This window comes from Mustelus asterias, chromosome 12 (assembly GCF_964213995.1).
Source record: "Mustelus asterias chromosome 12, sMusAst1.hap1.1, whole genome shotgun sequence".
Lineage (NCBI taxonomy): Eukaryota > Metazoa > Chordata > Chondrichthyes > Carcharhiniformes > Triakidae > Mustelus > Mustelus asterias.
The window spans coordinates 110182248-110207810 of NC_135812.1; the positions used below are offsets into that span (position 1 = coordinate 110182248).

Here is a 25563-nt window from a genome sequence, read left to right on the forward strand (position 1 = left end):
AGTAGGGAAACTGCTTGAATCTATCATCAAGGAAGAAATAGCGAGACATCTGGATATAAATTGTCCGATTGGTAAGACGCAGCATGGGTTACATGAAGGGCAGGTCATGTTTGACTAATTTGGTGGAATTACAAAGAACAAAGAACAAAGAACAATACAGCACAGGAACAGGCCCTTCGGCCCTCCAAGTCTGCACCGCTCATGTGCCCAACTAGACCATTCGTTTGTATCCCTCTATTCCCAGTCTGTTCATGTTGCTATCTAGATAAGTCTTAAACGATCCCAGCGTGTCCACCTCAATCACCTTGCTTGGCAGTGCATTCCAGGCCCCCACCACCCTCTGTGTAAAATAAGTCCCCCTGACATCTGTGTTGAACCTTGCCTCCCTCGCCTTGAACCCGTGACCCCTTGTGTTCATCACCTCCGACCTGGGAAAAAGCTTCCCACTGTTCACTCTATCTATGTCCTTCATAATTTTATACACCTCTATTAGTCGCCCCTCATCCTCCGTCTTTCCAGGGAGAACAACCCCAGTTTACCCAATCTCTCCTCATAGCTGAGACCCTCCATACCAGGCAACATCCTGGTAAGCCTCCTCTGCACTCTCTCCAAAGTCTCCACGTCCTTCTGGTAGTGTGGTGACCAGAACTGGACGCAGTAGTCCAAATGTGGCCTAACCAACGTTCTATACAGCTGCAACATCATATGCCAACTTTTATATTCTATGCCCCATCCAATAAAGGCAAGCATGCCATATGCCTTCTTCACCACCCTCTCCACCTGTGCTGCCACCTTTAAGGATCTGTGGACTTGTACACCCAGGTCCCTCTGTGTGTCTATACTCCTGATGGTTCTGCCATTTATTGTATAGCTCCCCCTTACCTTAGATCTACCGAAATGCACCACTTCGCATTTATCTGGATTAAATTCCATCTGCCATTTCTCCGCCCAATGTTCCAGCCTATCTATATCCTGCTGTATTCTCTGACAATGTTCATCACTATCCGCAACTCCAGCAATCTTTGTGTCGTCCGCAAACTTACTGATCACACCAGCTACATCTTCCTCCAAATCATTTATATATATCACAAACAACAGTACAGAGCCCTGTGGAACACCACTAGTAAGAAGTTTAACAACACCAGGTTAAAGTCCAACAGATTTATTTGGTAGCAAAAGCCACACAAGCTTTTGGAGCCCCAAGCCCCTTCTTCAGGTGAGTAGGAATTCTGTTCACAAACAGGTCATATAAAGACACAAACTCAATTTACATGAATAATGGTTGGAATGCGAATACTTACAGTTAATCAAGTCTTTATGATACAAACAATGTGAGTGGAGAGAGCATCAAGACAGGCTAAAGAGATGTGTATTGTCTGCAGACAGGACAGCCAGTGAGACACTGCAGGTCCAGGCAACTGTGGGGGTTACAAATAGTGTGACATGAACCCACCACTAATCACAGACCTCCAACTGGAAAAAGACCCCTCTATTGTTACCCTCTGTCTTCTATGGCTAAGCCAGTTCTCCACCCATCTAGCTAGCTCACCTTTTATCCCGTGAGATTTAACCTTTTGCACCAGCCTGCCATGAGGGACATTGTCAAACGCTTTACTAAAATCCATATAGACGACATCCACGGCCCTTCCCTCGTCAATCGTTTTTGTCACCTCCTCAAAAAACTCAACCAAATTTGTGAGGCATGACCTCCTCGTACAAAACCATGCTGTCTATCGCTAATGAGATTATTCAGTTCTAAATGCGCATATATCCTATCTCTAAGAATCTTCTCCAGCAACTTCCCTACCATGGACATTAAGCTCACCGACCTATAATTACCCGGGTTATCCTTGCTACCCTTCTTAAATAACGGGACCACATTTGCTATCCTCCAATCCTCTGGGACCTCACCTGTGCCCAGTGAAGAGACAAAGATTTCTGTTAGAGGCCCAGCAATTGCATCTCTTGCCTCCCTGAGGAGTCTAGGATAGATGCCATCCAGCCCTGGGGATTTGTCTGTCTTAATGTTTCCTAAAAAACCTAACACTTCCTCCTTTGTAATTGAGATTTTTTCTAATGGGTCAACACATCTCTCTCAGACACTTCCAGTCAACATGTCCCTCTCCTTTGTGAATACTGATGCAAAGTATTCGTTTAGGATCTCTCATACTTCCTTTGGTTCTAAGCAAAATTGCCCTCCTTTGTCCCTGAGAGGTCTGATTCTTTTCCTAAAAACCCTCTTGCTTCTAACATATGTATAAAATGCCTTAGGATTCTCCTTAATCCTGTTTGCCAAGGACATTTCGTGACCCCTTTTTGCCCTTCTAACTCCCTAATTCTTTGAGAACATTACATGCGCAGTGGACAATGGGGAAGCTGTGGATGTGGTGTATCTGGATTTTCAGAAGGCAATGGACAAGGTGCCGCACCAAAGACTGCTACATAAGGTAAAGGTGCACGGTGTTAAGGGTAATGTATTAGCATGGATAGAAGATTGGTTAACTAACAGAGAGCAAAGAGTGAGGATAAATGGGTGTTTTTCTGGTTGGCGATCAGTGACTACTGCTGTGCCTCAGGGATCAGTGTTGGGATCGCAATTGTTTACGATTTGCATAGATGATTTGGAGTTGGGGACCAAGTGTAATGTATCAAAATTCGCAGATGACACTAAGATGAATGGCAGAGCAAAGTGTGCAGGGGACGCTGAAAGTCTGCAAAGGGATATAGATAGTCTAAATGAGTGGGCAAGGGTCTGGCAGATGGAGTTCAATGTTGATAAATGTCCCTCATGGTAGGTTGGTGCAAAAGGTTGGATCTCATGGGATAAAGGGGGAGGTGGCTAGATGGGTGGAGAACTGGCTTGGTCACAGAAGACAGAGGGTGGTAGTGGAAGGGTCTTTTTCCGGCTGGATGCCTGTGACTAGTGGTGTTCCGTAGGGCTCTGTATTGGGACCTCTGCTGTTTGTGATTTATATAAACAATCTGGAAGAAGGTGTGACTGGGGTGATCAGTAATTTTGCGGACGACACGAAAATGGCTGGACTTGCAGATAGTGAGGAGCATTGTCAGAGGCTACAGAAGGATATAGATAGGCTGGAAATTTGGGCAAAGAAATGGCAGATGGAGTTCAATCCTGATAAATGCGAAGTGATGCATTTTGGTAGAACTAACGTAGGGGGGAGCTATACGATAAATGGCAGAACCATAAAGGGTATAGATACGCAGAGGGACCTGGGTGTGCAAGTCCACAGATCCTTGAAGGTGACGTCACAGGTGGAGAAGGTAGTGAATAAGGCATATGGCATGCTTGCCTTTATAGGACGGGGCATAGAGTATAAAAGTTGGGGTCTGATGTTGCAGTTGTACAGAACGTTGGTTCGGTCGCATTTGGAATACTGCGCCCAGTTCTGGTCGCCACACTACCAGAAGGACGTGGAGGCTTTAGAGAGAGTGCAGAGGAGGTTTACCAGGATGTTGCCTGGTATGGAAGGGCTTAGTTAGGAGGAGAGATTGGGTAAACTGGGGTTGTTCTCACTGGAAAGACGGAGGATGAGGGGTGACCTAATAGAGGTGTATAAAATTATGAAAGGCATAGATAGGGTGAATTGTGGGAAGCTTTTTCCCAGGTCGGTGGTGATGTTCACGAGGGGTCATAGGTTCAAGGTGAGGCGGGGGGGAGATTTAACACGGATATCAGAAGGATGTATTTTACACAGAGGGTGGTGGGGGCCTGGAATGCGCTGCCGGGCAAGGTGGTGGAGGCGGACACACTGGGAACGTTTAAGACTTATCTAGATAGCCACATGAACGGAGTGGGAATGGAGGGATACAAAAGAATGGTCTAGTTTGGACCAGGGAGCGGCGAGGGCTTGGAGGGCCGAAGGGCCTGTTCCTGTGCTGTGTTGTTCTTCGTTCTTTGTTCTTAAATGTGAGGTCATTCATTTTGGTAGGAATAGAAGCAAGATAGACTATTATTTAAATGGTAAAAAATTGCAGCATGCTGCTGTGCAGAGGGACCTGGGTGTCCTTGTGCAGGAATCACAAGAAGTTGGTTTGCAGGTGCAGCAGGTAATTAAGAAGGCAAATGGAATTTTGTCCTTCATTGCTAGAGGGATGGAGTTTAAAAACAGCGAGGTTATGTTGCAGCTGTATAAGGTGCTGGTGAGGCCACACCTGGAGTACTGTGTACAGTTTTGGTCTCCTTACATGAGAAAGGATATACTGGCACTGGAGGGGGTGCAGAGGAGATTCACTGGGTTTATTCTGGAGTTGAGGGGGTTGGCTTACGAGGAGAGAATGAGTAGACTGGGGCTATGCTCATTGGAATTCAGAAGAATGAGGGGAGATCTTATAGAAGCATATAAGATTATGAAGGGAATAGATAAGATAGAAGTCGGGAAATATTTTCCATTGGCAGATGAAACTAGAACTCGAGGGTATAGCCTCAAAATAAGGGGAAGCAGATTTAAGACTGAGTTGAGGAGGAACTTCTTCACACAAAGGGTTGTGAATCTGTGGAATCCCCTGCCCAGTGAAGCAGTTGAGACTACCTCATTGAATGTTTTTAAGGCAAGGATAGATAAAGTTTTGAACAGTAAATGAATTAAGGGTTATGGTGAGCGGGTGGGTAAGTGGAGCTGAGTCCATGAAAAGACCAGCCATGGTCTTATTGAATGGCGGAACAGGCTCGAGAGGCCAGATGGCCTACTCCTGCTCCTAGTTCTTATGTTCTTTTCCCACACCTGATCAAATGCTGCCTTGATGTTAAGGGCAGTCACACTCGCCTCTGAAGTTCAGCTCTTTTGTCCATGTTTCAACCAAGAATATCAGGTCAGGAAGCGCATTGCCCTCGCGAACCCAAACTGGAGCGCCATTGAGCTGGTTATTCCTGAGCAAGTGCCAATTCATTGCACTGTCGATGACCCTTCCCATCACTTTACTGATGGATCACAAGTAAACTGATGGGATAATATTTGGTGGATTAGATTTGTCCTGCTGTTTGTGTACAGTACAGGATGATTTTCCAAATTGCTGGCTTGTAACTATACTGGAAGAGCTTGGCTGGGGATGCAGCTACTCCTCGAGCACATGTCTTCAGTACTACTTCTGGAATGTTGACAGGACCCATTTGTGGAGCCTTCTCTTCTAGTTTATGTGTCATCAACATTCATGACTATCGCAGAATTGTTATGGCACAGAAAGGAGGCTATTTGGCCCATTTTGTCTGCAACAGCTCTCAATAGGAGCCTTGTGGTGTAGTGCCATTCCTGTGCCTTTTCTCTACATTGTTTATTCAAGGAATAATTTAATGTCAATGTCAACAAAACGAAGGAGATTGTCATTGGCTTCAGGAAGTGTAATGGAGAACACGTCCTTGTCTACATCAACAGTGACATAGTAGAAAGGGTCGAGAGCTTCAAGTTTTTAGGTGTCCAGATCACCAACAACCTGTCCTGGTCCCCCCATGCCGACACTTTCTCAGAAGACTAAGGAAATTTGGCATGTCAGCTACGACTCTCACCTACTTTTACAGATGCACCATAGAAAGCATTCTTTCTGGTTGTATCACAGCTTGGTATGGGCTCCTGCTCTGCCCAAGACCGCAAGGAACTACAAAAGGTCGTAAATGTAGCCCAATTCATCATGCAAACCAGCCTCCCATCCATTGTCTCTGTCTACATTTCCCGCTGCCTCGGCAAAGCAGCCGGCATAATTAAGGACCCCACGCACCCCAGACATTCTCTCTTCCACCTTCTTCCTTCGAGAAAAAGATACAAGTCTGAGATCACGTACCAATCGACTCAAGAACAGTTTCTTCTCTGTTGCTGTCAGACTTTTGAATGGACTTACCTTATATTAAGTTGATCTTTCTCTACACCCCAGCTATGACTGTAACACTACATTCTGCACTCTCTCATTTCCTTCTCTATGAACGGTATGCTTTGTCTGTATAGCATGCAAGAAACAATACTTTTCACTGTATGTTAATACATGTGACAATAATAAATCAAATTGAATCAAAATGTCCTCTTAAATACCTCGATTGAACCTGCCTCCAGCCCACTTTCAGACAATGCATTCCAGACCCCAACCACTTGCTGCGTGAAAAAGTTATTTCTTACATTATATTACTTCTTCTGCAAAGCACTTTAGATCTTTACCCACTCATTCTTGATCCTTTTACTCTATCCAACCCCTCGTGATTCTCAATTCTATTAAATATCCTCTTCGTCTTCTCTCCAAGGAAAATAGTTCAATCTATCCTCATAACTGAAGTTTCTCATCCCTGGAAGCATTCTTATAAACCTCTTCTGCACCCTCCCAATGCGTTCACATCCTTCCTATATTGTAGCACTGAGAACGATATGTAATATTCCAGCTGAGGTCTGACTAGTGTCTTGTATAAGTTCAGCATAACCTGCTTGCTCTTGTAGTCTGTGCGCCTATTAATCAAGTCCAGAATACTCGTATGTTTTAACTGTTCTCCCCACTTATTCTGCCACCTTCAATGATTTATACACCCAGCATCCTGCACCCCATTAAGAATTTTACTCATTTTATATTGTCTCTTCATGTTCTTCCTATCAAAATGCATCACCTCACAATTCTCTGCACTTAACTTCATCTGCCACCTATCTACTCGCTCCACCAACTTGTTTATGTCCTTTTCATGTTCGTCACTGTCTCTTCATTACATAGAACATAGAACATAGAACAGTACAGCACAGAACAGGCCCTTCGGCCCACGATGTTGTGCCGACCTTCATCTGAAACCAAGATCAAGCTATCCCACTCCCTACCATCCTGGTGTGCTCCATGTGCCTATCCAATAACCGCTTAAATGTTCCTAAAGTGTCTGACTCCACTATCACTGCAGGCAGTCCATTCCACACCCCAACCACTCTCTGCGTGAAGAACCTACCTCTGATATCCTTCCTATATCTCCCACCATGAACCCTATAGTTATGCCCCCTTGTAATAGCTCCATCCACCCGAGGAAATAGTCTTTGAACGTTCACTCGATCTATCCCCTTCATCATTTTATAAACCTCTATTAAGTCTCCCCTCAATCTCCTCCGCTCCAGAGAGAACAGCCCCAGCTCCCTCAACCTTTCCTCATAAGACCGACACTCCAAACCAGGCAGCATCCTGGTAAATCTCCTCTGCACTCTTTCCAGCGCTTCCACATCCTTCTTATAGTGAGGTGACCAGAACTGCACGCAATATTCCAAATGCGGTCTCACCAAGGTCCTGTACAGTTGCAGCATAACCCCACGGCTCTTAAACTCCAACCCCCTGTTAATAAAAGCTAACACACTATATGCCTTCTTCACAGCTCTATCCACTTGAGTGGCAACCTTTAGAGATCTGTGGATATGGACCCCAAGATCTCTCTGTTCCTCCACAGTCTTCAGAACCCTACCTTTGACCCTGTAATCCACATTTAAATTAGTCCTACCAAAATGAATCACCTCTTCATTGATCACAATATTTCCAAACTTTGTTGCATCTGGAAACTTTGATCTCGATCACTAATATATATCTGGAAAAGCAAGGGTCCCAATACCGATCCCTGGGGAACACCAGCACAAACCTTCCTCCAGCCGGATAAATATCCATTGACTGTTATTCCCTACTTCCCATTCAGTCAATTTTGTATCCAGATCGCTACCGTATCTTTCATTCTATATGCTATAACTTTCCTTACAAGTCTGTTGTATAGCACTGTATCGAATGCCTTCTGAAAGTCCATGTACACCACATCAAGCACATTACCCTCATCAACCCATGCTGGCTCTTACTAATCAACCCACAGTTTTTAATATTACTAATTTTATCCCAAATATTTGTCTAGAATCTTGCCATCACTGATGTTAAACTGACTGCTCCGTAATTGCTGGGGCTATCTTTCCAGCCACTTTTGAACACTGGTGCAACATTTACAATTCTCCAGTCCTTCGGTCTGGAGAAGATCCTGGCCAGCGCCCCTGCAATTTCCATTCTCACTTTGTTCAATATCATTGGATGCATTTCATCTGGTCCTACAGTCTGGTCAACTTTCAAAATTGACAGTCCATCTGACATCGCCCCCTTATCAATTGTGAACCCATCTAGGGACAAGTTTTCCTCGTCTGTCACCATGTCCTGGCCACTATCTGCCTCCTTGGTAAATACAGATGCAAAGTCTTCATTTAATACCTCTCCAATGCATCCTACCTCCATGCAGAAACTGTATTTTCTACCCAACATCTGTCATTGGCACACTTTATCTTCCTCATCTTAATTTCTATCTCCTTTTTCATTCAATGAGCTCTGGATTTGTTTGCCTAACCTCTCTCGTTTAAGGGAATATACCTGGACTGCGCATGGCCATTTGTGTTTTGAAAGTTGCTCTTTTGTTCGGCTGAAGTTTATCCCGTCAACCTTTCATTCCAGTCTAACCAGCCTAGCTCCATTGAAGTCGACTCTTTCTCAGTTAATTATTTTCCTCTTCTATCAACATCCTAAAATGGTCATTGTTTTCTAGATGTTCTCCCACTGACACTTGTCTGCAAAACTCAAACCTGATCCATTGGGTGTGGGATCTTAGCTGATTATAACTCGCTGCTTCAGCTGTTTGGCATGAAAGTTGTCTGGTGCTGTAGCTTCACCAGGTTGACACCTCATTTTTAGGTATGCTTGGTGTTACTCTTGGCATGCCCTCCTGCACCCTCCATTGAACCATAGTTTTTCTATGTTTCTATAGAGGGTTATAGGTAAGCCTAGTAATCGCTAAGGTAGGGACATGTTTGGCACAACTTTGTGGGCTGAAGGGCCTGTATTGTGTAGTTTTTCTCTGTTTTTAATCCACTGACTTGACGGTAATGGTTGAGTGAGGGAAATGCCGGGCCGTAAGGTGACAGATTGTGGTTGAGTACAATTCTGATGTACTCAGTCCCTCACAGGTATCCAGTCTTGAGTTTCTACATGTGTTTGAAGTGTGTCCCATTTAGCACGGTGGTAGCGCCACACAACACGATGGGGTGTAAAGCCAATGTGAAGATGTGACTTGGTCACAAGAACCACGACATGCTGGTCATTCCATAGAAACCATAGAAAATTACAGCTCAGAAACAGGCCTTTTGGCCCTTCTTGTCTGTGCCGAACCATTTTATGCCTAGTCCCACTGACCTGCACTTGGACCATATCCCTCCACACCCCTCTCATCCATCAACCCGTCCAAGTTTTTCTTAAATGTTAAAAGTGACCCCGCATTTACCACTTTATCTGGCAGCTCATCCCACACTCCCACCACTCTCTGCGTGAAGAAGCCCCCCCCTAATATTCCCTTTAAACTTTTCTCCTTTCAACCTTAACCCATGCCCTCTGGTTTTTTTCTCCCCGAGCCTCAGCGGAAAAAGCCTGCTTGCATTCACTCTATCTATACCCATCAAAATCTTATACACCTCTATCAAATCTCCCCTCAATCTTCTACGCTCCAGGGAATAAAGTCCCAACCTATTCAATCTCTCTCTGTAACTCAGCTTCTCAAGTCCCGGCAACATCCTTGTGAACCTTCTCTGCACTCTTTCAACCTTATTTACATCCTTCCTGTAACTAGGTGACCAAAACTGTACACAATACTCCAAATTCAGCCTCACCAATGCCTTATATAACCTTACCATAACACTCCAACTTTTATACTCGATACTCCGATTTATAAAGGCCAATGTACCAAAGGCACTCTTTACGACCCTATCCACCTGTAGAACATATAGAACATAGAACATTACAGCGCAGAACAGGCCCTTCGGCCCACGATGTTGCACCGACCAGTTAAAAAAAAAAACTGTGACCCTCCAACCTAAACCAATTTCTTTTCGTCCATGAACCTATCTACGGATCTCTTAAACGCCCCCAAACTAGGCGCATTTACTACTGATGCTGGCAGGGCATTCCAATCCCTCACCACCCTCTGGGTAAAGAACCTACCCCTGACATCGGTTCTATAACTACCCCCCCTCAATTTAAAGCCATGCCCCCTCGTGCTGGATTTCTCCATCAGAGGAAAAAGGCTATCACTATCCACCCTATCTAAACCTCTAATCATCTTATATGTTTCAATAAGATCCCCTCTTAGCCGCCGCCTTTCCAGCGAAAACAATCCCAAATCCCTCAGCCTCTCCTCATAGGATCTCCCCTCCATACCAGGCAACATCCTGGTAAACCTCCTCTGCACCCTCTCCAAAGCCTCCACATCCTTCCTGTAATGTGGGGACCAGAACTGCACACAGTACTCCAAGTGCGGCCGCACCAGAGTTGTGTACAGTTGCAACATAACGCTACGACTCCTAAATTCAATCCCCCTACCAATAAACGCCAAGACACCATATGCCTTCTTAACAACCTTATCTACTTGATTCCCAACTTTCAGGGATCTATGCACACATATACCTAGATCCCTGTGACGTCACTTTTAGGGAATTCTGTACCTGTATTCCCAGATCTCTCTGTTCAACTGCACTCTTCAGAGTCCTACCATTTACCCTGTACGTTCTACTTTGATTTGTCCTTCCAAAGTGCAATATCTCACACTTGTCTGCGTTAAATTCCATTTGCCATTTTTCAGCCCATTTTTCTAGTTGGTCCAAATCCCTCTGCAAGCTTTGAAAACCTTCCTCACTGTCCACTACACCTCCAATCTTTGTATCATCAGCAAACTTGCTGATCCAATTGACCACATTATCATCCAGATCATTGATATAGATGACAAACAACAATGGACCCAACACCGATCCCTGCGGTACACCACTAGTCACAGGCCTCCACTCAGAGAAGCAATCCTCCACAACCACTCTCTGGCTTCTTCCATTGAGCCAGTGTCTTATCCAATTTACTACCTCCCCATGTATACCTAGCGACTGAACCTTCCTAACTAACCTCCCATGAGGGACCTTGTCAAAGGCCGTGCTGAAATCCAGGTAGACAACATCCACCGCCTTCCCTTCATCCACTTTCCTGGTAACCTCCTCGAAAAACTCTAATAGATTGGTCAAACATGACCTACCACGCACAAAGCCATGTTGACTCTCCCTAATAAGTCCCTGTCTATCCAAATATTTGTAGATCCTATCCCTTATCACACCTTCCAATAACTTGCCCCCCGCCGACGTCAAACTTACTGGCCTATAATTTCCCAGATTTCTTTTGGAACCTTTTTTAAATAACGGAACAACATGAGCCACCCTCCAATCATCCGGCACCTCCCCCGTGAACACTGACATTTTAAATATGTCTGCCAGGGCCCCTGCAAGTTCAACACTAGCTTCCCTCAAGGTCCGTGGGAATACCGTCCGGTCCTGGGGATTTATCCACTCTGATTTGCCTCAAGACAGCGAGCACCTCCTCCCCTTTAATCTGTAAAGGTTCCATGGCCTCCCTACCAGTTTGCCCTATTTCCGTAGACTCCATGCCCGTTTCCTCAGTAAATACGGATGCAAAAAAACCATTTAGTATCTCCCCCATCTCTTTTGGTTCCATACACAGTCTACCACTCTGGTCTTCAAGAGGACCAATTTTATCCCTCACTATCCTTTTGCTCCTAACATACCTATAGAAGCTCTCTGGATTTTCCTTCACTCTGTCTGCCAAAGCAACCTCATGTCTTCTTTTAGCCCTCCTGATTTCCCTCTTAAGTAGCTTCTTGCACTTTTTATACTCGAGCATCTGATGTGTTCCTTGCTGCCTGTACATTTCATACAACTCTCTCTTCCTCTTAATCAGTGTTACAATCTCCCTCGAGAACCAAGGTTCCTTATTCCTATTTACTTTGCCTTTAATCCTGACAGGAACATACAAACTCTGCACTCTCAAAATTTCTCCTTTGAAGGCCTCCCACTTTCCATTTACATCCTTACCAGAGAACAGCCTGTGCCAATCCACACTTCCCAGATCCCTTCTTATTTCATCAAATTTCATTCAATATTGCTATGGTGTGACAAGACGACTGACATGTTTTTCCCTCTTGTTGGTTGCCTGGCATATGCCCAAGCTCGCTGCTATGTCAGTTAAGACTCAAGTATTCTGTCTGTAGTGATGCCACTGAGCTACTGTTGGTGATGAACATTGAAGTCCACCCTGTGGACAGAGAAAGAATGACTACAACAATGGTTTTATCAACGATAATAGCAATATTGGTTTTAAAATGGCTTTTCTAGCTGAGAGTTAAGCATGTTGGGATTTTTGGTGAATTAAAAGCAGATGCAAGTCATAAAGTTACTGAGTCAGGGTTCAGGTCTGGTAACTGACCTGAAGCTTCCCATGTTGACCAAATATGGGAAGTTGTTTACTTTCCTGTGGAGCTGGCGGCCCCAGTAATTGGGGAGACTGGGCGTAATGGCATTGTTTGCATCTAATTTCATTGGCTGCTCAAGCCGTGAAAACGGTTTCCAGTTACACAATTGGCTGGATGACAGAGAATCTTCTGGAAGCATTGGAAGAATTTGTAGAGGAGCACTCTGGAGGAGGATGACCTGAGTGGGCCTGGAGGTCTGGAGTGCATCTGCTTCAATGCGAGGAGCGTAACGGGTGAAACAGACGAACTTAGGGCCTTAATGCTTATGCAGAATTTGGATGTGGTTGCAGTGACGGAAACTTGGTTAAAAGGACAGGACTGGCAGCTGAATATTCCGGGGTATAAGTGTTTTAGGCGAGACAGAGGAGGGGCTAAAAAAGGTGGGGGAGTAGCGATATTAGTTAAGGAGCATATTACCGCGGTGCAGAGGGTAGACAACTTAGAGGGGTCATGTACTGAGTCACTGTGGGTGGAACTCAGAAACAGGAAGGGTGCAGTCACTATGCTGGGGGTGTACTACAGACCACCCAACAGCCCACGGGAAGTGGAGGAAAGGATATGTCAGGAGATTCTGGATAGGTGCAGAAAAAATAGGGTTGTTGTAGTGGGGGACTTTAATTTCCCTGGCACAGACTGGAAAGTGCTTAGAGCTGGGGGTCCGGACGGGGAGGAATTTGTAAAATGCGTACTGGAAGGTTCTTTGGAACAGTATGTAGATAGCCCAACTAGAGAGGGGGCTATATTGGACCTAGTTCTGGGAAATGAGCCTGGTCAGGTCGTCAAAGTTTCGGTAGGGGAACATGTGGCAAATAGTGACCACAACTCTGTTAACTTTAGGATAGTAATGGACAAAGATGAGTGCTGTCCTACGGGCAGGGTGCTAAATTGGGGGAAGGCTAACTATAGCCGGATTAGGCAAGAATTGGTGGATGTTGATTGGGAGAGGATGTTCGAGGGTAAGTCCGCGTCTGGCATGTGGGAGTCTTTTAAAGAACTATTGATAAGGCTGCAGGATAGGCATGTGCCTGTAAAAAGGAAAGATAGGAAAGGTAGGATTCGAGAGCCGTGGATAACCAGGGAAATTGAGGATCTGATTAACATGAAAAGGGAGGCGTACGTTAAGTCCAGGCAACTGAAAACAGATGGAGCTCTGGAGGAATACAGAGAGAGTAGGAAAGAACTCAAACGGGGAGTTAGAAGGGCAAAAAGAGGTCACGAGATGTTCTTGGCAGGCAGGATTAAGGAGAATCCTAAGGCATTTTATTCATATGTTAGGAACAAAAGAGTTGTCAGGGAGAAAATCGGACCTCTCAGGGACAAAGGAGGGGAATTATGCTTAGAACCCAAGGGAATTCTTATTGAATGGCGGGGCAGGTTCGAGGGGCTAGATGGCCTACTCCTGCTCCTATTTCTTATGTTCTTATGAATAGGGGAGATCCTAAATGAATACTTTGCATCGGTATTCACGAAGGAGAGGGGCGTGTTAACCGGGAGTGTCTCGGAGGGAGGTGTTGACCCGTTAGAGAAAATCTCCATTACAAGAGAGGAAGTGTTAGGTTTTTTAGGGAACATTAAAACTGACAAAGCCCCAGGGCCGGATGGCATCTATCCTCGACTGCTCAGGGAGACGAGAGATGAAATTGCTGGGCCTCTGACGGAAATCTTTGTTGCTTCTTTGGACACGGGTGAGGTCCCTGAGGATCGGAGGATAGCGAATGTGGTCCCGTTGTTTAAGAAGGGTAGCAGGCATAACCCAGGAAATTATAGGCCGGTGAGCTTGACATCCGTGGTAGGGAAGTTGTTGGAGAGGATTCTTAGAGACAGGATGTATGTGCATTTAGAACGGAACAATCTCATTAGTGACAGACAGCATGGTTTTGTAAGAGGGAAGTCGTGCCTTACAAATTTGGTGGAGTTTTTTGAGGAAGTGACAAAAACGGTTGATGAAGGAAGGGCCGTGGATGTTGTCTATATGGATTTCAGTAAGCCATTTGACAAAGTCCCACATGGCAGGTTGGTTAAGAAGGTTAAGGCTCATGGGATACAAGGAGAAGTGGCTAGATGGGTGGAGAACTGGCTTGGCCATAGGAGACAGAGGGTAGTGGTCGAAGGGTCTTTTTCCGGCTGGAGGTCTGTGACCAGTGGTGTTCCGCAGGGCTCTGTACTGGGGCCTCTGCTATTTGTGATATATATAAATGATTTGGAAGAAGGTGTAACTGGTGTAATCAGCAAGTTTGCGGATGACACGAAGATGGCTGGACTTGCGGATAGCGAAGAGCATTGTCGGGCAATACAGCAGGATATAGATAGGCTGGTAAATTGGGCGGAGAGGTGGCAGATGGAGTTTAATCCGGATAAATGCGAAGTGATGCATTTTGGAAGAAATGTCGGGAGGAATTATACAATAAATGGCAGAGTCATCAGGAGTATAGAAACACAGAGGGACCTAGGTGTGCAAGTCCACAAATCCTTGAAGGTGGCAACACAGGTGGAGAAGGTGGTGAAGAAGGCATATGGTATAGGAAGGGGTATAGAGTATAAAAGCTGGAGTCTGATGATGCAGCTGTATAGAACGCTGGTTAGGCCACATTTGGAGTACTGCGTCCAGTTCTGGTCGCCGCACTACCAGAAGGACGTGGAGGCGTTAGAGAGAGTGCAGAGAAGGTTTACCAGGATGTTGCCTGGTATGGAGGGTCTTAGCTATGAGGAGAGATTGGGTAAACTGGGGTTGTTCTCCCTGGAAAGACGGAGAATGAGGGGAGATCTAATAGAGGTGTACAAGATTATGAAGGGGATAGATAGGGTGAACAGTGGGAAGCTTTTTCCCAGGTCGGAGGTGACGATCACGAGGGGTCACGGGCTCAAGGTGAGAGGGCGAAGTATAACTCAGATATCAGAGGGATGTTTTTTTACACAGAGGGTGGTGGGGGCCTGGAATGCGCTGCCAAGTCGGGTGGTGGAGGCAGGCACGCTGACATCGTTTAAGACTTACCTGGATAGTCACATGAGCAGCCTGGGAATGGAGGGATACAAACGATTGGTCTAGTTGGACCAAGGAGCGGCACAGGCTTGGAGGGCCGAAGGGCCTGTTTCCTGTGCTGTTCTTTGTTCTTTGTAGATAAAAGGCATGGGCAGTTCTTTGCTTGCCAATGACAACTCTAGAGATTTACTATCACAGAAGTGTGCACTGAAGGAATTTTCCTCAGAGACTACAAAAGGTAGATTCCACACCAGAAAGAATTTAGCAAAAAACCCTAAACCCAGTAGTATCTTTTTTCAATTAAATAATTAAAGTTAAAGATCAGTTAAGGTTGATGTTCAGTTAAGAGTCAAAGTTTAGTAAAGAGTTAAACAGTTGCAACTATTCAAGTTGGTACCCAAGTGTTAAATAAAGACAGATTGTTGGATTAATTGAGAGTCGACTCCTCTCCCTGTTTGTCTCATTAAACTGAATGCTTGGAGGGTGTTGAAATTAAGTTGAATAACAACCCCACACAGAGTACATTCTGTACTCTTGCTGCCCTCAATGCCACATCCAGGTGGGGCGTTGGAGGGAATTGGCAGGGTGGCAGTGGGACTTTTTCTTGCCTGTGTTTGACCTGATGCCAGGAGACCTCATGCTGAGGACTTCCAGGACAACAGCTTCCTGTCCGTGTACCACTGTTCCATGACCTTCCTGCCTGTGGGACAGGACGTAGCTCATGGTGGTGTCAGAGACATTATCTGTGAGCTATGATTCTGAGATTATGGCTATGTCAGGCTGTTGCTCGATTCATCTGTGAGACAGCTCTCCCAATTTTTACACAAGCGCCTAGATGTTAGAGGGGAGATTTCCAGTGCCTAGGTCAATGCAAAATTGGTCTGTCTGGTTTACTTCCTTTTTGCAGGCCTGGTAAATACAACTGAGTGGCTTGCTGGGCCATTTTAGAATATTTGCATTCAATCCCCCCAGACCTTTTGCCTTTTGAATTGCTACCCCAGTGACATTGCCACCATCTTCCCTTACAATACAACTAGTAGCTTTGTACTCACCCAGATACTACACATTGGCCACACAGGTATAACAGGGCTAGAAGCCTGAATGGTCTTGACAAGGTGGACATGAAAAAGCGGTTTCCTCTTGTGGATGAATCCAGAGCTAGACAGCAGAGTTTTAAAATTAGGGATCACTCTTGTTTGACAGAGATGAGAAATTTTTTCTCTGAGGGTCGTGAGAATTGGAACTCTCTGCCTCAGGTGCTGGTGGAAGCAGGGTAACTGAATGTTTTTAAGGCAGAGGTAGATTGACTTTTATGGACTTACTGAATGGTAGAGCAGGCTCGAGGAGCTCAATAGCCTACTTTTGTTCTAGTTTGTGTGTAGCTCAAATAGCAGCAATGTTGGGGGACTTTACAACTCAAAACAATATTTAGCTTCAATGACCGTGTGTGTTACATTTTGCAAGAGTTGATTGTTTTATTTGCAGTGTGTCTTGCCAATATGGTCAACTATATCTTGTTTCCACATACTTCACACACTTTCTATTTTGATATTACTGAGCAATACTGTTGCTTGTAATCTGTAAGAAGTCAATAAAAATGAAGCAAGATGTGGAAATCCTTGTCCAGTGAAATCTTTAAGGCCAATTTAATCGTAAAGTCTTATATTACACTCGTATAAGGCAACTGAAAATAAATCTTTAAAAAGCACTCACAGGAACAAACTCTATACGAATAGGAAGCAACCAAGCATTCGGAACTTAATTCAAGCCCACAGCTGTAGACGTTTAAATTTGGATTAAATACTGTATACATCGCAAGCTACAAATTTAGGTTTAATGTTATTGGAAGGAACATTTATTCATGTAATTTTTACATCTCTCATGGCATCAGTTTGCAGCCATTCTAAGGCCAGGGATGCAGTTTATCATATGTATCATGCTTTAAAATGCTCAGGCTGGGACTTCTCTCCACCTCACATGATTTTCATTCATCTTACTCCACTCCAAATACAAAAAGCTAGCAGCCTTGATTTGCTCATGATCCTTTTGCTTTAATATTACACAATTATCAAAAGTCTAGAAAACTTTGTAAACCTGTAGGATAGATGCAGTGTTCATCTCTCCTCTCTCCGCTCTGGAATTCCAGACTCAATTAAGGTTGCCTTATACTGCTGGAGGCAGCCACAGATGCTTTTTACAAACCCTTTGGAGAGGGGAAACAATGGGAAGCCTATGTCAGGGTAACCACGCTTCTCGGGGAGAAAGCTCCTATAACTCTTTCGCCTTCTTTTCGGCTTGACAATAGCTTGTGATGATCCTTTCTGCTCCAAAGTTAGAGAACAGGTTTCGGCCGGTAGTTCACTAGAATCAGTCTCGAGGCAGATATTTTCTTCTGAACCAGCTTCTGCTAACAACTTCTGCGGCACATTGCTCACATGATCTTCAGAATTCTCCACTCCAAGCTCCTTAGTGGCCTGAACAGATTCAGCAACCAAAAGAGGCTCTGCCTGACTGCCTGCTGCATCAGAGGAGATCTGAATAGGTTCATCTTCAGCACTATTGCCAAGTTCAATACTTCTTTGGATTATTTCATTAATTTCCAGCCAAGACTCCATTCTGTACACAAGTCGCCACCCATTCGCATAGAAATGCTCTTTTATTTCTTGCTCAAATATTTCCACAGGTTTCTGAATGAGCTGAGTCATAGATTGCACCAATTTTATAAGAGCCATCTCGTTGTAACAGCGACTGTTCTCATAGCCCTCCTGAAGGCCACGATCACTGTCGAAACCAGCTTCATTGTAATAAGGCTCATTTACCAGGATCAGTCCTGTAAAATCAGTGAGTATTCAGGATTAAATTCAGATAGCAAAAAGAAAACCCAAACAATAAATGATGATCCACATTTATACATTTATAACGTGTTGCTGGATGAAGTATTGAAGTTTCTAACATCAACTTATGAAACATTCAGCAGAATTAACAGCAGAAAATATAAATGACTGATCTTTATCAATATATTTCTCTAAAGTTCTGTGGCAGAAATAGACAATTTACATCTTGGTTGTGTAGTTGATCCAAAACCTTTTATCCATATTCTTTCCAGGGATGTGGATGTTGCTGGCATGGTCAACATTTTCTGCTCATCCCTAATTTCCTTGAACTGAGTGTCTCATTCGGCCATTTCAGAGGGTAGTTAAGAGTCAACCGCATTGCTGTGGCTCTGGAGTTACACGTAGGCCAGACCAGGGTAAGGATGGCAGATTTCCTTCACTGAAGACCTTAGTGACCCAGGCAGGTTCTTACAACAATCCATGATAGTTTCATGGTCACCATTACTGAGGCTAACTTTTTATATTCCAGATTTATTGAATTTAAATTCCACTGTCAAGGTGCGATTCGATCCCAATAGGTACAGCATCATCATTTAATATCAATATCTCCCTTAACATTTACATATATAATGGTTCTTTAAAAACAGGGAGACAATCCCTTATACTCATTGTGGTAAGAGCAGTTACAGAAGCAGACTATCCAGCTCCCCGAGCTGTTTCGCCATTCAATGAAATCATTGATCATCGATATCAGAACTTCATCTACCCACCTATCCTTTAGGGAAGGAAATCTGCCATCCTTATCTGGTCTGGCCTACATGTGACTCCAGACACACAGCAATGTGGTGGACTCTGAAATGGCCAAGTGAGACACTGTTGTATTCAACCATTAGAAATGGAAGGTAGACCACCTGGCATTGACCCAAGCACGGGAAATGACAATGGCAAACCCAGCCCTGTCGACGCTGCAAAATCCTCCCTACTAATATCTGGGAGCTGGTGCCAAAATTGAGAAAGCCGTCTCAGACTAGTCAAGCAACAGCCTGACATGGAAACATAGAGGAGCGGGAGGCCATTTGGCTTCCCCCAGATTTACCAGGCCCAATCCCCTTAAACCTACACATCCTGGGACACTAAGGGACAATTTAGCATGGCCTAATCCCCCTAACCTACACAGACTGGGACACTAAGATGCAATTGAGCATGGCCAATCCACCTAACCTATAAGTCTTTGGACTGTCAGAAGAAACCGGAGCACCCAGAGGAAACACATGCAGACACGGAGAGAACGTGCAAACTCCACAGGCACCAGAGGCTGGAATTGAACCCGGGTCCCTGGCACTGTGAGGCAGCAGTGCTGACCACTCTGCCATCGTGCCGCCCCAGTAGTTCTATGTTGCAGCTTCACCAGGTTGACACATCATTCACCTCATTGTTTAAGTGTGCCTGGTGCTGCTCCTGGCATGCCCTCCGGCACTCTTCACTGAACCAGGGTTGATATCTTGGCTTGGTGGTGATGGTAGATTGGGGGATATGCCGGGCCATGAGGTTCCAGATTGTGGCTGAGTAAAATCTGATGTTGCTGATGCCCCACAGTGCCTCATGGATGCCCAGTTTTGAGTTTAGTGTAGACCAGACTAGGTAAAGACATCAGATTTCCTTCCGTAAAGGACATTAATGAAACATAGAAACATAGAAAACTACAGCACAAACAGGCCCTTCGGCCCACAAGTTGTACCAAACACATCCCTACCTTCTAGACCTACCTATAACCCTCCATCCTATTACGCTCCATGTACTCATCCAGGGGTCTCTTAAAAGACCCTATTGAGTTCACCTCCACCACCACTGACGGCAGCCGATTCCACTCGCCCACCACCCTCTAAGAAAAACTTACCCCTAACATCTCCCCTGTAGCTACCCCCCAGCACCTTAAACCTGTGTCCTCTCGTAGCAGACATTTCCACCCTGGGAAAAAGCCTCTGAGAGTCCACCCGATCTATGCCTCTCAACATCTTATACACCTCTATTAGGTCTCCTCTCATCCTTCGTCTCTCCAAGGAGAAAAGACCGAGCTCCCTCAGCCTATCCTCATAAGGCATGCCGCTCAATCCAGGCAACATCCTTGTAAATCTCCTCTGCACCCTTTCAATCTTTTCCACATCCTTCCTATAGTGAGGCGTCCAGAACTGAGCACAGTACTCCAAGTGGGGTCTGACGAGGGTCTTATATAGCTGCATCATTATCCCCGGACTCCTAAACTCAATCCCTCGATTGATAAAGGCCAGCACACCATACGCCTTCTTAACCACCTCCTCCACCTGCGGGGCCGATTTCAGAGTCCTATGGACCCGGACCCCAAGGTCCTTCTGATCCTCTTCAGTACTAAGAGTCTTTCCCTTTATATTGTACTCCTTCATCCCATTTGACCTACCAAAATGGACCATGACACATTTATCTGGGTTGAAGTCCATCTGCCACTTCTCCGCCCAGTCTTGCATCCTATTTATGTCCCTCTGTAACTTCTGACATCCCTCCAGACTATCCACAACCCCACCAACCTTCGTGTCGTAGGCAAACTTACCAACCCATCCCTCCACTTCCTCATCCAGGTCATTTATGAAAATGACAAACAGCAAGGGTTCCAGAACAGATCCCTGGGGCACACCACTGGTGACCGACCTCCATTTAGAAAAAGACCCATCTATACCCACTCTCTGCCTCCTTTGGGCAAGCCAGTTCTGGATCCACTGGGCAGCAGCCCCTTGGATCCCATGCCCTCTCACTTTTTCTAGAAGCCTTGCATGGGGGACCTTATCGAACGCCTTGCTAAAATCCATATAAACCACATCTACCGCCTTCCCTTCGTCAATGTGTTTAGTCACATTTTCGAAGAACTCCACCAGGCTCGTAAGGCACGATCTGCCAGATGAACCAGATGAGTTTTTCCGACAATGGCTTCATGATCATCAGTAGATTTTTTATTGAATTCAAATTCCACCATCTGCCACGTGGGATTCGAACCCGGATCCCCAGAACATTAGCCGACTTTCTGGATTAATAGTCTGACAATAATACCACTAGGCCATCGCCTACCCTAATTTATTATTTCTGGTGCCTAGCACATGGCGGCACAGTGGCTGGCACTGGTGCCTCACAGTGTCGGGGACCCAGGTATGGAGTTTTCACGTTCTCCCAGTGTCTGCGTGGGTTTCCTCCGGGTGCTCCGGTTTCCTCCCACAGTCTAAAGATATGCGAGTTAGGTTGATTGGCTTTGCTAAAATTGCCCTCAGTGTCAGGGAGACTAGCTAGGGTAAATACATGGAGTTATGGGGAAAGGGTTTGGGTGGGACTGTGGTCAGTGCAGACTCGATGGGCCATAGAGTCAGAGGTTTACAGCATGGAAACAGGCCCTTCGGCCCAACTTGTCCATGCCGCCTTTTTTTTTTAAAACCCCGAAGCTAATCCCAACTGCCTGCCTTTGGCCCATATCCCTCTATACCCATTTTACCCATGCAACTGTCTAAATGCTTTTTAAAAGCATTTACTACTACCTCTGGCAGCTTGTTCCAGACACTCACCACCCTGCGTGTGAAAAGATTGCCCCTCTGGACACTTTTGTAGCTCTCCCTCTCACCTTAAACCTATGCCCTCTAGTTTTAGACTCCCCTACCTTTGGGAAAAGATATTGACTATCTAGTTGATCTATACCCTTCATTATTTTATAGACCTCTATAAGATCACCCCTCAGCCTTCTATGCTCCAGAAAAAAAAGTCCCAGTCTATGCAGCCTCTCTTTATAACTCAATTCAACAAGTCCCGGTAGCATCCTAGTAAATCTTTTCTGCACTCTTTCTAGTTTAATAATATCCTTATGACCAGAACTATACACAGTATTCCAAGTGTGGCCTTACCAATGTCTTGTACAACTTCAACAAGACATTCCAACTCCTGTATTCAATGTTCTGACCAATGAAACCAAGCATGCTGAATGCCTTCTTCACCACTCTGTCCACCTGTGACTCCACTTTCAAGGAGCTATGAACATGTACCCCTAGATCTCTTTGTTCTGTAACTCTCCCCAATGCCCTACCATTAACTGAGTAAGTCCTGCCCTGGTTCAATCTACCAAAATGCATCACCTCGCATTTGTCTAAATTAAACACTATCTGCCATTCGTCAGCCCATTGGCCCAATTGATCAAGTTCCCATTGCAATCAAAGATAACTTTCTTCACTGTCCACTATGCCATCAATCTTGGTGTCATCTGCAAACTTACTAACCATGCCTCCTATATTCTCATCTAAATCATTAATATAAATGTCAAATAACAGTGGACCCAGCACTGATCCCTGAGGCACACCGCTGGTCACAGGCCTCCAGTTTGAAAAACAACCCTCTACAACCTTCTGTCAAGAAGCCAATTTTGTATACATTTAGCTACCTCACCTTGGATCCCGTGAGATTTAACCTTGTGCAATAACCTACCATGCGGTACCTTGTCAAAGACCTTGCTAAAGTCCATGTAGACAACATCAACTGCACTGCCCTCCCCTCATCTACCTTCTTGGTTACCCCTTCAAAAAACTCAAATTTATGAGACATGATTTTTCACTCTCAAAGCCATGCTGACTGTCCCTAATCAGTTCTTGCTTCTCTAAATGCCTGTAGATCCTGTCTCTCAAAGTACCTTCCAACAACGTACCCCCCACAGATGTGAGGCTCAGTGGCCTGTAGTTCCCAGGCTTTTCCCTGCAGCCCTTTTTAAACAAAGGCACATTTGCCGCTCTCCAATCTTCAGGCACCTCACCCGTGACTATCGATAATTCAAATATCTCGGCTAGGGAGCCCAGCAATTTTCTCCCTAGCCTCCCACAATGTCCTGGAATACACTTCATCAGGTCCCAGGGATTTATCTACCTTGATGTGCTTTAAGACTCCCAGCGCCTCTTCCTCTGTAGTATGTACATTTCTCAAGACATCACTATTTATTTCTCCAATTCCCTAACATGGCCTTCTCCTGCACTGCATGATTCTATGATAATGGCAAGTGATTGTCCATTTAGACTTTGCAGCAGTTTGATAACTGAGTGGCTCACTAGGGCACTGCTGAGGGCATTTAAGAAACAACCACATTGCTGTAGGTCTGCAGTTCTATGTAGTACAGACCAGTCAAGAAAGGCAGGTTTTCCTTCCCTAAAGGACATTAATGAACCAGATGGATTTTTACAACAATTGACAATGGTTTCATGGTCATCATTCAAGACTAGATCTTTTATTCCAGGTATTTTTCTTCAAGAAAAGAGGAGATGTAGCAGTATCAGTTAACGAGATCATCAGAGAGGATGCCCCAGAGGGATCAAGGACAGAATCTATTTAGTTAGAATTGACTTTAACCGTGGGAGGTAGAAAAGCTTTTAATAATATACATAATTTCAGTTGTTGGACAAATGTGGATTTGTCCATTCTGAAGCAACTACAATCCAAATGGTGTAATCAGCCACAGTGCTGTTATGGAGCATGTTCCAGAATTTTGAGCCAGTGACAAGGAAGGAAGAGTGATGTATTTCTAAGCCAGGATGGACTGGGAATTTGCAGGTGGTTTTGATGTTTCCATACACCTGCTGCTTTTGCTTTCAAGGTAGTATTGGTTGTGAATTTGGAAGGTGCTGTTAAAGAACAAAGAACAGTACAGCACAGGAAACAGGCCCTTCGGCCCTCCAAGCCTGTGCCGCTCCTTGCTCCAACTAGACCAATCGTTTGTATCCCTCCATTCCCAGGCTGCTCATGTGACTATCCAGGTAAGTCTTAAACGATGTCAGCGTGTCTGCCTCCATCACCCTACTTGGCAGCGCATTCCAGGCCCCCACCACCCTCTGTATAAAAAAACATCCCTCTAATATCTGAGTTATACTTCGCCCCTCTCACCTTGAGCCCGTGACGCCTCGTGATCGTCACTTCTGATCTGGGAAAAAGCTTCCCACCGTTCACCCTATCTATCCCCTTCATAATCTTGTACACCTCATTAGATCTCCCCTCATTCTCCGTCTTTCCAGGGAGAACAACCCCAGTTTACCCAATCTCTCCTCATAGCTAAGACCCTCCATACCAGGCAACATCTTTGAAGAAGCCTCGGTGAGTTGCTACAGTGAAATTTGTAAATGATTGTCACTGCTGCCACTCTGCACCGTGTTGGAGTGAATGTTTAAGGTGCTGGATGGAGAAGGTTCTGATCAAATGGACAGCTTTGCCCTAGATACTGTTAAGCGTCGCTGAGTGCTGTTGGAGCTGCAAGTGGAGAGTATTCCATTACATTCCTGACTAATGCCTTTGATAAGTTTTGGGGAATCAAGAGACGAGTTACTCACTGCAGAATTCACAGCTTCTGATCTGTTCTTGATAGCCACAGTATTTATATCTAACCATTTACCCATGACATTCAAATGGTATTACCATTGCTGAAGCCTCCACTGTCAACATCTTGGAGGTTACCATTGACCAGAAACTGGACCAGCTATAGAAAGCAACTCTCTGCGATCCTCTCAGACTTTGAGTGAGAAAGGTAAACGTGAAAGTGTATTGACATGTCCACAAGCCTGCCTCAAAAGAAATAAAGCAACATGTTCAATGCCATTGAATCCTGAGATCCATTGACCCATCGCTTTATCCCCAGAGGGATGAGTCTCACAATTAGTGTGGGTGGGAGTAGGGCGTCCCAGTTGAAGAAAGGCTGCTTTAAAAGCTTTCAAATCTTGGCTTTTGCTGAGCGCCAAATTCTTTGTTCTCAGTGGCAGAGCAAACGACATCAGAGAATCCCAGCCTTAATGTTACCAGAAAGATGGCGGATCTAAAAGTTATCAGCAAGGAATGACCAAGAAATTGAAAGCGAGGGGTAACAGGATGATTGTAAACTAACAGCTATTAAAACTAATTCCTGGCTTTTGGAAGTACATAAAGGAAGTGACTAGTCAAAGCAGAAACAGTAAAATTAGAAATGGTAAAGATGCACTACTATTATGTTTCTGTTGTCACAGTAGCAAAAACGCAGTAGATACTGGAAATTGTGGGGAACCCAGAACCTGACAGCAAGGAACTTTAAGTATTCAAAGAGTACAAAAGGGATTACTAGAACTAAAAGCTGACAAATCCCCAGATATGATGACCTGCACCCTAGGGTGTTAAAAAAAGTGTGGTTGTAGAGATTGTAGATACATCGTTAGAACCATTGGAACTATAGAAAAGTTACAGCACAGGGGGCGACTACGTGGATCATCTTGTCCATGCTGAACCAAAGACACCCAGGTGCTCTTTCTAATTCCACCTTCCTGCACCCGGCCCATAGTCCTGTAGCGTACAGCACCTAAGGTGCAGATCCAGGTACTTTTTAAAAGAGTTTAGGGTCTCTGCCTCCATCA

General features: G+C 45.0%; 2 protein-coding genes across 3 annotated transcripts in view; one reads left to right on the top strand and one right to left on the bottom strand.

The window, feature by feature from the left end:
- Nucleotides 1-16070, top strand: part of dgke (diacylglycerol kinase, epsilon) — a 27978-nt gene extending 11908 nt beyond the window's left edge. Inside the window, exon 2 of the mRNA XM_078225897.1 lies at nucleotides 15944-16070. Coding sequence (XP_078082023.1) covers nucleotides 15944-16070 — 127 coding nt within the window. The remainder of the gene's footprint in view (nucleotides 1-15943) is intronic.
- An 860-nt stretch (nucleotides 16071-16930) lies between these two features.
- The window catches only part of ube2o (ubiquitin-conjugating enzyme E2O), a 221030-nt gene continuing 212397 nt past the window's right edge, over nucleotides 16931-25563 (bottom strand). For both annotated transcript variants that reach the window (XM_078225883.1, XM_078225882.1), the window contains one exon: nucleotides 16931-18144. In XM_078225883.1, coding sequence (XP_078082009.1) covers nucleotides 17429-18144 — 716 coding nt within the window. In that variant the 3' untranslated portion in view covers nucleotides 16931-17428. The remainder of the gene's footprint in view (nucleotides 18145-25563) is intronic.